Genomic DNA, 12,576 nt, shown 5'->3' on the forward strand with positions numbered 1-12,576 from the left:
CACTTGCTTACAATTCCTCAGGCCTATCATTTGATTAGTTTCTTGAGCTTATCATTTATTCACAGTATCTCAGGCCTATCATTTTTTTTACGGTTTTTCAGGACTATCATTTTTTCACAGTTTCTCAGACATATCATTTTCTTTCAGTTTCTCAAAGCCTATCCATTGTTTTCAGTTTCTCAGGCCTACCATTTGTTTACAGTTTCTTAGGTCTATCATTTGATTAGTTTCTTAGGCCTATCATTAGATTAGTTTCTTAGGCCTATAAACTGTTTACAGTTTCTCAGGCCTATCATTTGTTTCCAGTTTCTCAGGACTATCCTTTGTTCTCAGTTTCTCAGGACTATCATTTGATTACAGTTTCTCAGGCCTATCATTTGTTTTCAGTTTTTCAGGCATATCAATTGCTTACAGTTTCTCAGGCCTACCATTTAATTAGTTTCTTAGGCCTATCATTTGATTACTGTTTTTCAGGACTATCATTTGTTTTCAGTTTCTCAGGCCTATCATTTGTTTTCGGTTCCTCAGGCCTATCATTTCATTAGTTTCTTAGGCCTACCATTTGATTACAGTTTCCCAGGCTTATCATTTGTTTACAGTTTCTCAGGCCTATCATTTAATTAGTTTCTTAGGCCTATCATTTGTTTAGTTTCTCAGGCCTATCATTTGTTATCAGTTTCTCAGGCCTATCATTTGTTTACAGTTGCTCAGGCCTATTCTTTGTTTTCAGTTTCTCAGTCCTGTTCTTTGTTTTCAGTTTCTAAGTCCTATCTTTTGATTACAGTTTCTCAGTTCTATCATTTGATTAAAGTTTCACAGGCCTACCACTTGTTTACAGTTTCTCAGTCCCATCATTTGTTTTCAGTTTTTCAGTCCTATCTTTTGATTACAGTTTCTCAGGACTATCATTTGTTTTCAGTTTCTAAGTCCTGTTCTTTGTTTTCAGTTTCTCAGTCCTATCCTTTGATTACTGTTACTCAGTCCTATCATTTGTTTTCAGTTTTTCAGGCCTATCCTTAGCTTTCAGTTTCTCAGGGCTATCCTTCGATTACAGTTTCTCAGGACTATCCATTGTTTTCAGTTTTTCAGGCCTATCATTTGTTTACAGTTTTCAGGATTATCGTCCGTTTTCATTTCCGCATGCCTATCGTTCGAATACAGTTTCTCAGGCCTATCATTCGTTTATAAAAGTACATTTTTAAGGAATCATCCTTCTGTTTAAAAGAAATAATGTAATTAAATAATTTTCCTCAAACACAGGATCAACCACAGCTACCTACTTGAAGGAGACCTTAATTGCAACCTCTATATCTACATCCGTTGTTGGAGTACCAGCGATTCTTCCTCGCAAATCGAGGTTCCCTAGGTTCGTTGTAGTGTCAGAGGGTCAGTATGATCATGCCCACCATACCCACCACTCTCATGAGGAGCACCAAATTCACGAGCCTCACTTAGCGTCAACGAATTCTACGATTAATGTCTACCTAGGGACGACTGCTACCTTAGATTGTATGGTGCATGACGTCACTAATGAATCAGTGAGTTACCTTAGTGTTGGGTTTTATTGAGTTAATGACATTTTTTCTATAAAGCATATCAAATTGAAGTTGAATATCTTATGAATAACTATACACATAAGTAGCCTACACATGAATTATAGTATTTCTATTGAGTGTATCCTTATAAAAAGATAAAACAAATCTAAATTGCAATATTTACTTATTTTCAGGTATCATGGCTTAGAGATGTTGATGATAATTTGGAATTACTTACATGGGAGTCGCATACATATTCTAAAGATAGCAGGTAGATTTAATAACTCTCTGAAAAAATGTGTAGTTTCTCTCTCTCTCTCTCTCTCTCTCTCTCTCTCTCTCTATATATATATATATATATATATATATATATATATATATATATATAGAGAGAGAGAGAGAGAGAGAGAGAGAGAGAGAGAGAGAGAGAGAGAGAGAGAGAGAGAGAGAGAGAAAAACTACACATTTTTTCACTTTTTTTTAGATTATTTGACGTCTTGAATCTTAATTATCGAATAGAAGTATTCTCAACAATGAAAATAATGAAAACAATCGTCCTCATTTAGAGAATTCTGTCTATTGCCTGGTCTGACCTCTCATCTTCCAAAATACTGTATGTCATATTACTCTCAACTAATCTGATTATTTGTCTAAATAGCAAATCCATTTATATATAATTTTGAAAAGCCCTTTGTCAAATAATCTTTAAAACTAAGAAACCCCAGGTACTCGGCTTCAAGAATCTGGTGATTAATGTCTCTAAAACTTCTATAATTTGAATACAATAAACCGCAAAAACAACGTATATAAGTTTTCAGAACCCTCACAGTCAAATAATCTTTGTGTTTATATATACCTTGTATGTCATATTATTCTAAACTAATCCGTGTATCTGTTTTAACACCAAACCATGAACGAATAATTTTGCAAAGCCATTACAGTCAAATAATCTTTGTAAGTAAACTAATCCATAACAGGTACTCCTTGCTCCAAGAATCTGGGGACAAATGGCAACGATGGCAGCTAGTTATCAGAGATGCCCAAGTGAAAGATGGAGGCCAGTATCGATGTCAGGTGGCAACGCTACCACCTCTGTTACTCATCTCCACTCTCAATGTTACTGGTAAGCATCTTTATAGACAGATACAGACAATAAATGAAGAATTTGCTATCTAAATTAAACAAGTAAAATTTATATTTGAATTCCGTAAATGCTGGTAAATTCATGTTGATATGCAGTAAGTTTTGTACTATCAAACATACAGAAACCTATAGTGGACAGAACAATAATAATAATAATCGCCCCTTTACAATAGAGCTACATATGTGGCTATATATATATTTTTTTTTCCAGAATTACTATTCGGTCTCTCCCCGTTCCTTCAATGGAATGTCCTTTAATGCTTGTCAGGGCATTCCAGTGAAGGAGTCATTGCATTTCTTGATGTGGAGTCACTCTTTACTAATGCTCCTGTAGACTCTTCACTAATGTTCTTGTAGATGAAACCATCCTGCTTATTCTGGATCGGGTCTATAAGGATGATTTGATCCCTCCACTCAATATTCTGAACATGGCCCCCGCACTCTCCTGGTAATATGTTCCAAGACGGGCCCTTTCACCACCTATCATGGGCACATGTACATAAGAAAGGATGGTGTGGCGATGGACTCTCCTCTATGTGTCCTCTTTGCCAACTTTTACGTGGGAGTCATCGAGGAGTGATTTTTTTTTCACGTGTAGATCGTCCCGAAATACACTTCAGCTACATAGACGAGACCTGTGCATAACACCCCTCTTCTGAGCACATAGATGAATTCTGTAGGGCATTTAAGGAGTGCAGATCCATTAGATTTACAGTGGAGTATCATGACAATGGCCGCATTCCCTTCTTGGATGTCCTGGTCTCGACTGTTAAGCATGGTTTCAACATTACCATCTACACAAAACCCACGAACTTAGACCTCTGCTTGAATGGTGAAAGAGAACATCCCATTAGGTACAAGACCTCTACTATCCGAGCCTATGTTTATTAGGCCCTCTAACATTGTTCTTCCTCGACAGAGACCCACAAGGAATTGGAAAGGATTACCAAGGTCCTTGTGAACAACAGCTACTCCAATAGGGAGGTCAGCCAAGAGGTCAAATGTATCATGGATAATTAGTACGAAAGTGGGCGCACCGGCGAGCAGTACATCCAAATGTCAACCTATACTACAAGGTTTTATGCACAAGCAGTACCAGGAAGATGAGAAGGCTATGAAGATTATAAGGAACAACATCACGACAAGTAGGAAGTGAAATCATCTTGATAATCTATTATCAAATAATGAGGACCAGATCCCTTGACATGAAAAACAATCCAGCTCCTACCATGCAAAACTTTCTGAAGAAGTCAAATGTCAAATGTCATCTATTCCTACCAATGCCCAGTCCTGGATTTGCGGCCGTTATATTGGAATGATAACGAAACTTTCTAAACGTTTGTTCTGCCATGTTCAGCAGGGTGCTATTAAGATGCACCAGCTCTTGGTGCACAACAAATGCATCAAAAGAAAAGACATCACTGGCAATAGAACGATTATTGGCAATGCCTCAAACAGCAGTAAGGATCCTGGAGGCCCTGCTCTTACAACAGGAAAAGCTGAATCTCAATTACACACAAGAGATGTTCCTCTTCCCCTCCTGCCATAGGAACACTAATCAACCCTTTGCCAACATCGACAAGCATAAGGACGATCAGCAACCCGACAGCCTACCTATGACAGACTCTCACGGCAAGCATCTCAGCCAATCAGGAAGCAGCTCAGGATGCACTAGACCTGGGAGCTGAGTGGCAGTATAGATTGCCTGTAATTGAGGCCCGCTCACGGAGCGTCTCGGCCAATCAGGTCCCATCACTAGGAACTTAGGCCAGCATTACTCAGACCCCGTCTTATCACTGAGGTCTGTGAGTGTAGCAGCAGCCCGACTGCGACGGATCCTTTCCCAGCGAGTGTCTCAGCCAATGGGAAAACTGCTCCGTCCCAGACTAGGTACAGTCTCTGCTCACAGGGACCAAACAACAACCAGCACCTAATTTGCTCTGCTAATAAGTGAATCTGAAAAAGGAGAGTACCCCAAATGCAAACTTTGCATTTTCTTAAGTTTTCTGGTAATGTAATCCAAATCCAAACCTCAATAACAATCTCACTTTTGTGTTTTTTTTTCAGATTTAGTAATTTTCCCAATTTGTGTTGACTACTAACGTGACTCGTCGTTTCTAAAGACTAAATCAGAATAAAACTTAAAATTTTGATACTCCTAACTTTTTCCTGCAAACTAGCTATTTCAAGCTCCAACTCCATTTGGTTCACATTAGTAAAGGCTGACAAATTTAGTATAGAGATCTCTGCTAAATATGGTTTGATCTGAAAGAGGCGCATGCAGCTCCTGAACCATAGGTTGGTATGCCCTGGCCTAGGACTTAATAATAATAATAATAATAATAATAATAATAATAATAATAATAATAATAATAATAATAATAAAATACGAATTGAAATATCAAAAAATGAAAGATTCTTTCATGCATAAATATTCGTTTGTTTGTCTTTCCTAAGAATTTCCCCCTTATTTAGAAAAGCAATTAATATTTTTATCGTACTTCAAAAACCATCAAAAGAATGTCTTTTACTCAAATAACGTTTTCCTATTTAATTAAAGATTTTATATTATCCTCTAAATGAATAATTGTAAAAAGAAACCCTAGTGTACATTAACCCTTAATTATTATTTGGATTAGATAAGTTGATGAAAACTTTATGTTTTTGATAAAATATGAGAACATTTGAAAACACCTTTAACAACAGAGTATCTTGCATAAAACCGATGAATTTTGATTTGTTGGAGAAAAGAGCAAAAAGATTCCTAAAACATGAATGGCAGAGGTAAGGGGCAGGACAATGCCCTAGAGACTGCCCAACATCCCTCTCCACCAAGGTAGGACTTAGGAGGGCCAGGCAATGGCTGCTGATAACTCAGTTAGTAGACCTACAGGCTCCCCTCAGACGACCCCCTAGTTCACAAGGATAGTGAGGTTGTAGACACTACTAGAAACTATTTACATTGATTGATTAATTGATTTGGAATTTTCTGGCATCCTGCCATTTACGTTCATTGACGCCGATTGTCAGAAAGGGGCGTTTCCAATAGGGCTACCGCAGACCAAGTTCTTATGAATCCAACATTTGTAATTTCGTGTATCTATTGGATCAGTTATAATAATCTTTTAGATGATAGTGGGTCGTAATAAATTTTCAAGGTATATCAATGTGGGTATCTCGAAAAAGAAGGTGAGACAAAAATTTCTCAAGAGGTTTTAAGAAGAAAATATTAAAAAGCATATCACTTATTATTTTTCATCAAGCAAGTTTGTGAATTGGAACAGAAATTGAATACATCACGCGTTTACAAATAACCCGCAAATATTGCGGTAGTATATGTGCTGTGGTCAAGGATCGCTCTAATCTTAATATTTCACTGAGTGCATATAGACATTAAATACATCACTTACAAAATGATATGGGAATCTGCCATTGTTATCTAACCGTCGACATGAATCTGTCATCAGGCCATTGGAAGCTGAATTTCTTGGTCTCATACTACTACAATATCATCTAGATAGACACAGAAAGGGCACATTTGGTAATGAGCTCTCTGATTCAAGAAGATGAATCTTTCTGTACAGTTTCAATGCTCACCATAGGGAGTGGTTAAGTTCATTTTCTCCAACCGATCGCCATGGCTTAATAGCTTTAGACTTTGCTTCTGAATCAGACTGTGAGCAAATCATAAGTGAAGCTACTCACAGGTCCAGTAACTGCTTGGACCTCGCATATACTGACTCCTCTGGCATTATAGCAAGTAAGGATAGTTCTCCAGTTGGGACACCTGATCATGCCTTGATTTCATTAGTAGTGAAGACTGAGCAGCTTGTCCATGATGTATCATGCTCCCGTAAGATTTATATGAAATCTCTAGCAGACTGGAGTGGGATTTTGCATGATTGTTTGGGCTTGAATTGATCACAATTGTATAGTAGTGTTGATCCTGTTTTCCATTTGAATGAGAATCTAGCCAGCATAATTGTTAGGCGTATCCCTTCTCATGTGCTAAGGTACCGAGTGAAGGACAAACCGTGGTTCATTGATGATTGTAGACGTGCTTATTTGGAGGAGCAGGAGGCCGATCATCTTTAGAAGGGTAACAGATCAGATTTGACCTGGAATAACTATACTCAGCTTAGAGCTTTTTCTCAGAGAATTTATGCTTTTACTGAAAAGGAATACAATTTAACCATAAAAGAAACCCTTTCTGGTACAACCCAGGAACATAAGCGGTTAACTACCCTTAAATCTTCACTCTTTCGTGTAAATGCAACAGTTCATCTTTTACTTAAACCAGATGGCTCAGTCACTCACTGTCCAAAGGAAAAGGCAACCCTTTTAGCTGATGTGTTTGACAGTAAACAGAGTAATGAGAAACTCGAACTTCCTCACTCATGTTTTCCTGAGGCTAAACTAACTAGTTTAGCTTGTCTATCTCGTTGAATTAATGCTTATGGAGGTGTAGACCCAAATGATATTTTTCCTTTGTTTTTTATAAAGACTGCAGATTACTTAGCTTCAAAGTTATCTGTTATTTTGCACAAGTTAGCAAGAAGTGGAGCTTTTAGCACATGGGAAAATTGGTAATGTTACTCCACCATGTAAATGTGTTTGTGGTAGCTTAAGTCCCACTGATTACCACCCAATTTCAATAACTCTCATATTTAAAGATTTTTAACATCTTCTGGCAAAATGTCTTAATAGGTTGCTGAAGGTAATCATGTGCAATTTGGTTTTTGTAAAAGCCTTGGAGCATGTGATGCCCTTCTTACAATCTCCAGTGCTGTACAGAAATCCCTTGATTGTGATCAGGAAGTTCGTATGATTGGCCTTGATTTTAGTGCTGCCTTTGACCATGTTAATCATGAGGCCCTTGTTTTCAAACTCAAACAGTTGGGAATGGGTGGGTTGTTTCTTAGCATTATTATTGATCTTTTAAGTACTAGATCTCAAAGAGTTGTTGTTGATGGGCACCAGAGTGAATATAGGAATGTGATATCTGGTGTTCCACGGGGTAGTGTTTTTCACCCATTACTTTTCATACTGTATACACATGACAGGTGGTTTGACCAAGAAAACAAGCTTATTGCATATGCAGATGATGCTACTCTCTTTGCATCAATTTATCTCCTGAATGTAGATCTGGTGTTGCTGAATCCCTTAATAGAGATCTAGCTAAAATTAGTGTATGGTGCAAATTATGGGATATGAAGTTGAATCCTAACAAAACTCAAAGTATGATTGTAAGTAGGTCAAGGACAGTGGCTCCTCAACATCCGGATCTCAGCATTGATACTGTTTCTTTAACTTTGTATGACTCTTTTAAAGTTTTAGGTGTGGTTCTTGACAGCAAATCTACTTTTGAGAAACACATTAGGTCTGTGTCTTCTTCAATTGCACAAAAAATTGGCTGATTGAGAAAGTCTTTTTAGATTTTCGGTAATCAATCTATTTTGAATTAGTGTTTTAATTCTACTTTGTTTCGAGTATTGTTCTCCTGTCTGGTCTTCAGCTCAATTAGTTCATTATGCACGTTGCATAAGATTTTTTATAATTCTGATCATCCTTTACATACAGATCTTCCCGGACAGTTCCCTCCTGTTCGTAATACTAGGTATGCAGTTAATTCCATCCTGTTCGTAATACTAGGTATGCAGTTAATTCTAATAGTTAGGCCTTCTCCATCATGAGGCTCAATATTACACAGTACTCTAGAAGTTTTATTCCAGCTGTGACCAAGTTGTGGAATGATCTTCCTAATCGGGTAGTTGAATCAGTAGAACTTCAAAAGTTCAACCTCACAGCAAAAGTTTTTATGCTGAATAGGCTTACACAAGTCCTTTTATAGTTTATATATCAAATATCTGTTTTAATGTTGTTAATGTTTTGAAAATATTTTATATTAATTTTCCATTACTTCTTATATCGTTTATTTCCTTATTTCCTTTCCTCATTGGGCTATTTTAAACTGTAGGAGCCTTAGGGCTTATAGCATCTTATTCTTCCAACTAGGGTTGCAGCTTTGCTAGTAATAATAATAATAATAATAATAATAATAATAATAATAATAATAATAATAATAATCATAATAATAATAATAATAATAATGCTGATTCTCATCTTAATTCATTGGACAGGAACTTACGGTCTATTAAATTTCTTATTCCTGATCTAGATATTGATCTCTGGCACCGTCGTTCAATTAGTTCGCTATGCATGTTGCATCAGATTTTTCATAATTCTGACCATCCTTTACATTCAGATCTTTCTGGACAGTTTCATCCTGTGCGTAATACTAGGCATGCAATTAATTCTGATAGTCAGGCCTTCTCCATCACGAGGCTCAATACTACACAGTATTCTAGAAGTTTTATTCCAGTTCAGGAATGATCTTCCTAATCAGGTAGTTGAATCAGTAGAACTTCAAAAGTTCAAACTTGCAAATGTTTTTATGTTGAACAGGCTGACATAAGTCTTTTTACAGTTTATATAGACATGTCTTTTTTTTTATTTTGTTACTGTTTTTAGAATAATTTATTGTTCATTTTTTATCAATGTTTATCTACTTCCTTGCTTCATTTCCTCACAGGGCTATTTTTCCCTGTTGAAGCCATTAGGCTAATAGCATCTTGCTTTTACAACTAGGGTTGTAGCTTGGCTAATAATAATAATAATAATAATAATAATAATAATAATAATATGACTGTCACATTAATTATAATTATTTCATATATGTCAAGCCTAGCGCATCAAAGTATTTGTGATCCTAAAGTTATCTGCTTCATTCAGGTAAAAAAAAAAAATAATAATAATAAAAAGAAAAAAAGTTGACTAAATTGCTTGGCCTTCGTGAAAAAAAAATAATATTGGACTGGGTACTTGAAGGCTTATGAGAGGACAATCTTTATAACTATTATAATTTGACAATTGCAAAATTATATAGTGTGATATCGGAATCCTGAACGAGTAATGGGTTAGAAAAAAATAAGTATAACGTGAACAAATTCCTATCAAGTTTTTTTTTTTTCTTTTTATCACAAATCTTAGGAAAAGATTCATCTTAATATGAAATAGTTATGAGTAAAGATCATTAACTATCTCTGAATGATGATGAGTAATGAGTGGTGTGGAATGACTTACTTAACATACTGATCTGATTTTTTTTCCATGTTCATTATAGAATTGTGATTTTGATTCAACAATAAAAAAAACTGATACAATCTACGAGTAATTTTCAACTAATATCAACATGATAAAAATTATATATATGAAACAATTGACATTCTTAACACTCACCAGCTCCTGAGTAAGTAGGTCAGCCTGTTTCTTACTGGTAGTTCAATGCGAGCTGCACAGAGGAGCCTGTAAGTGAGAGGTCAAGATGAGTAATTTTCAAAAGATGATTATGCAGCCAAATAAATCACAGAATAAGGAAGAAATTCAAAAAATGAAGGATAAGAAAAGAATTACGAGAGCTTGAGAAATGATACTATATGTATACAATAAATCGGATTTATTTCGTATATCAATTTTTCCTTCAGAGATGTAAATTTTTTCCATTCTGGTATTAATGACGACTGATTATTATTATTATTATTATTATTATTATTATTATTATTATTATTATTATTATTATTATTATTATTAAAAAAACCTGTAACATAAAAAATTAATATTTTCGAAACAGAATCCAAAATCGAGTCATCATCGTCGCACTGGTAAGGCTTCTCTCTTGGTCTTAATACCTTAATTGGTTTTACTTTATATTAGTGATGCAATGGACCCCAACCTGGGGTCTACGGTTGCACCTCTATGCTCCGCAAGACTTGTAATCGAGGGCTCTTTTTAAGATTGTCTCAATTCCCTTGATGGCAGCAATCTGCACCTCTATACTCCACTAGCCTTGTATCCGAGGGCTCTTTTCAAGATGGTCACCGTTCTCTTGATGGCAGCAATCTGCACCTCTATACTCCACTAGCCTTGTATCCGAGGGCTCTTTTCAAGATGGTCACCGTTCCCTTGATGGCAGCAATCTGCACCTCTATACTCCACTAGCCTTGTAACCGAGGGCTCTTTTCAAGATGGTCACCATTCCCTTGATGGCAGCAATCTGCACCTCTTTACTCCACTAGCCTTGTATCCTAAGGCTCTTTTCAAGATGGTCACCGTTCAATTGATGGCAGCAATCTGCCCTCTTCACTCCACTAGCCTTGTATCCGAGGGACCCTTTCAAGATGGTCACCGTTCCCTTGATGGCAACAATCTGCACCTCTATACTCCACTAGCCTTGTATGCAAGGGCACTTTTCAAGATGGTCACCGTTCCTTTGATAGCAGCAATCTGCCCCTCTATACACCACTAGCCTTGTATCCATGGGCTCTTTTCAAGATGGTCATCGTTCCCTTGATGGCAGCAATCTGCACCTTTTTACTCTACTATCCTTGTATCTGAGGGCTCTTTACAAGATGGTCACCGTTCACTTGATGGCAGCAATCTGCACCTCCATGCTCTACTAGCTTTGTATAAAAGGGCTCTTTTTAAGATGGTCACCGTTTCATTGATGGCAGCAATCTACACCTCTATACTCAACTAGCCTTGTATCTGAGGGCTCTTTTCAAGATGGTCACCGTTCCCTTGATGGCAGCAATCTGCACCTTTTTACTCCACTAGCCTTGTATCTGAGGGCTCTTTTCAAGATGATCACCGTTCACTTGATGGCAGCAATCTGCACCTCCATGCTCTACTAGCTTTGTATAAAATGGCTCTTTTTAAGATGGTCACCGTTTCATTGATGGCAGCAATCTGCACCTCTATACTCCACTAGCCTTGTATCTGAGGGCTCTTTTCAAGATGGTCACCGTTCCCTTGATGGCAGCAATCTGCACCTCTTTACTCCACTAGCCTTGTATCCGAGGGCTCTTTTCAAGATGGTCACCGTTCCCTTGATGGCAGCAATCTGCACCTCGATACTCCACTAGCCTTGTATCCGAGGGCTCTTTTTAAGATGGTCATCGTTGGCTCTTTTTAAGATGGTCATCGTTCCCTTGATGGCAGCAATCTGCAACTCTATACTCCACTAGCCTTGAATCCTAAGGTTCTTTTCAAGATGGTCACCGTGCCCTTGATGGCAACAATCTGCAGCTCTTTACTCCACTAGCCTTGTATCTGAGGGCTCTTTTTATGATGGTCACCGTTCCCTTGATGGTAGCAATCTGCACCTCTATACTCCACTAGCCTTGTATCCGAGGGCTCTTTCCAAGATGGTCACCGTTTGCTTGATGGCAGCTATCTGCACCTCTATACTCCACTAGCCTTGTATCCGAGGTCTCTTTTCAAGATGGTCACTGTTCCCTTGATGGCAGCAATCTGCACCTCTATGCTCCACAAGCGTTGTATTCGAGGGCTCTTTTCAAGATGGTCACCGTTCCCTTGATGGCTTCAATCTGCACCTCTGTGCCTACTAGCCTTGTATCCGAGGGCTCTTTTCAAGATGGCCACTGTTCCCTTGATGGCAGCAATCTGCACCTCTATACTCCACTAGCCTTGTATCCTAAGGCTCTTTTCACGATGGTCACCGTTCCTTTGAGGACAGTAATCTGCACTTCTATACTCCATAAGCCTTGTACGTGAGTGCTCTTTCCAAGATGGTCACCATTCCCTTGATGGCAGCAATCTGCACCTTTTTACTCCACTAGCCTTGTATCCGAGGTCTCTTTTCAAAATGGCCACTGTTCCCTTGATGGCAGCAATCTGCACCTCTATACTCCACTAGCCTTGTATCCGAGGGATCCTTTCAAGATGGTCACCGTTACCTTGGTGGCAGCAATCTGCACCTCTATACTCCACTAGCCTTGTATCCTAAGGCTCTTTTCAAGATGGTCACTGTTTCCTTGAT

General features: G+C 37.7%; 1 protein-coding gene across 1 annotated transcript in view; it reads left to right on the forward strand.

Annotated features, from left to right (window-relative positions):
* LOC137658276 (uncharacterized) overlaps positions 1-12,576 on the forward strand; it is a 63,153-nt gene that overhangs the window by 30,410 nt on the left and 20,167 nt on the right. The window contains exons 3-5 of the mRNA XM_068392951.1: positions 1,261-1,538; positions 1,730-1,806; positions 2,513-2,658. Of these exons, the coding sequence (XP_068249052.1) occupies positions 1,261-1,538; positions 1,730-1,806; positions 2,513-2,658 (501 nt within the window). The remainder of the gene's footprint in view (positions 1-1,260; positions 1,539-1,729; positions 1,807-2,512; positions 2,659-12,576) is intronic.

This window comes from Palaemon carinicauda, chromosome 19, assembly GCF_036898095.1.
Source record: "Palaemon carinicauda isolate YSFRI2023 chromosome 19, ASM3689809v2, whole genome shotgun sequence".
Taxonomy (NCBI): domain Eukaryota; kingdom Metazoa; phylum Arthropoda; class Malacostraca; order Decapoda; family Palaemonidae; genus Palaemon; species Palaemon carinicauda.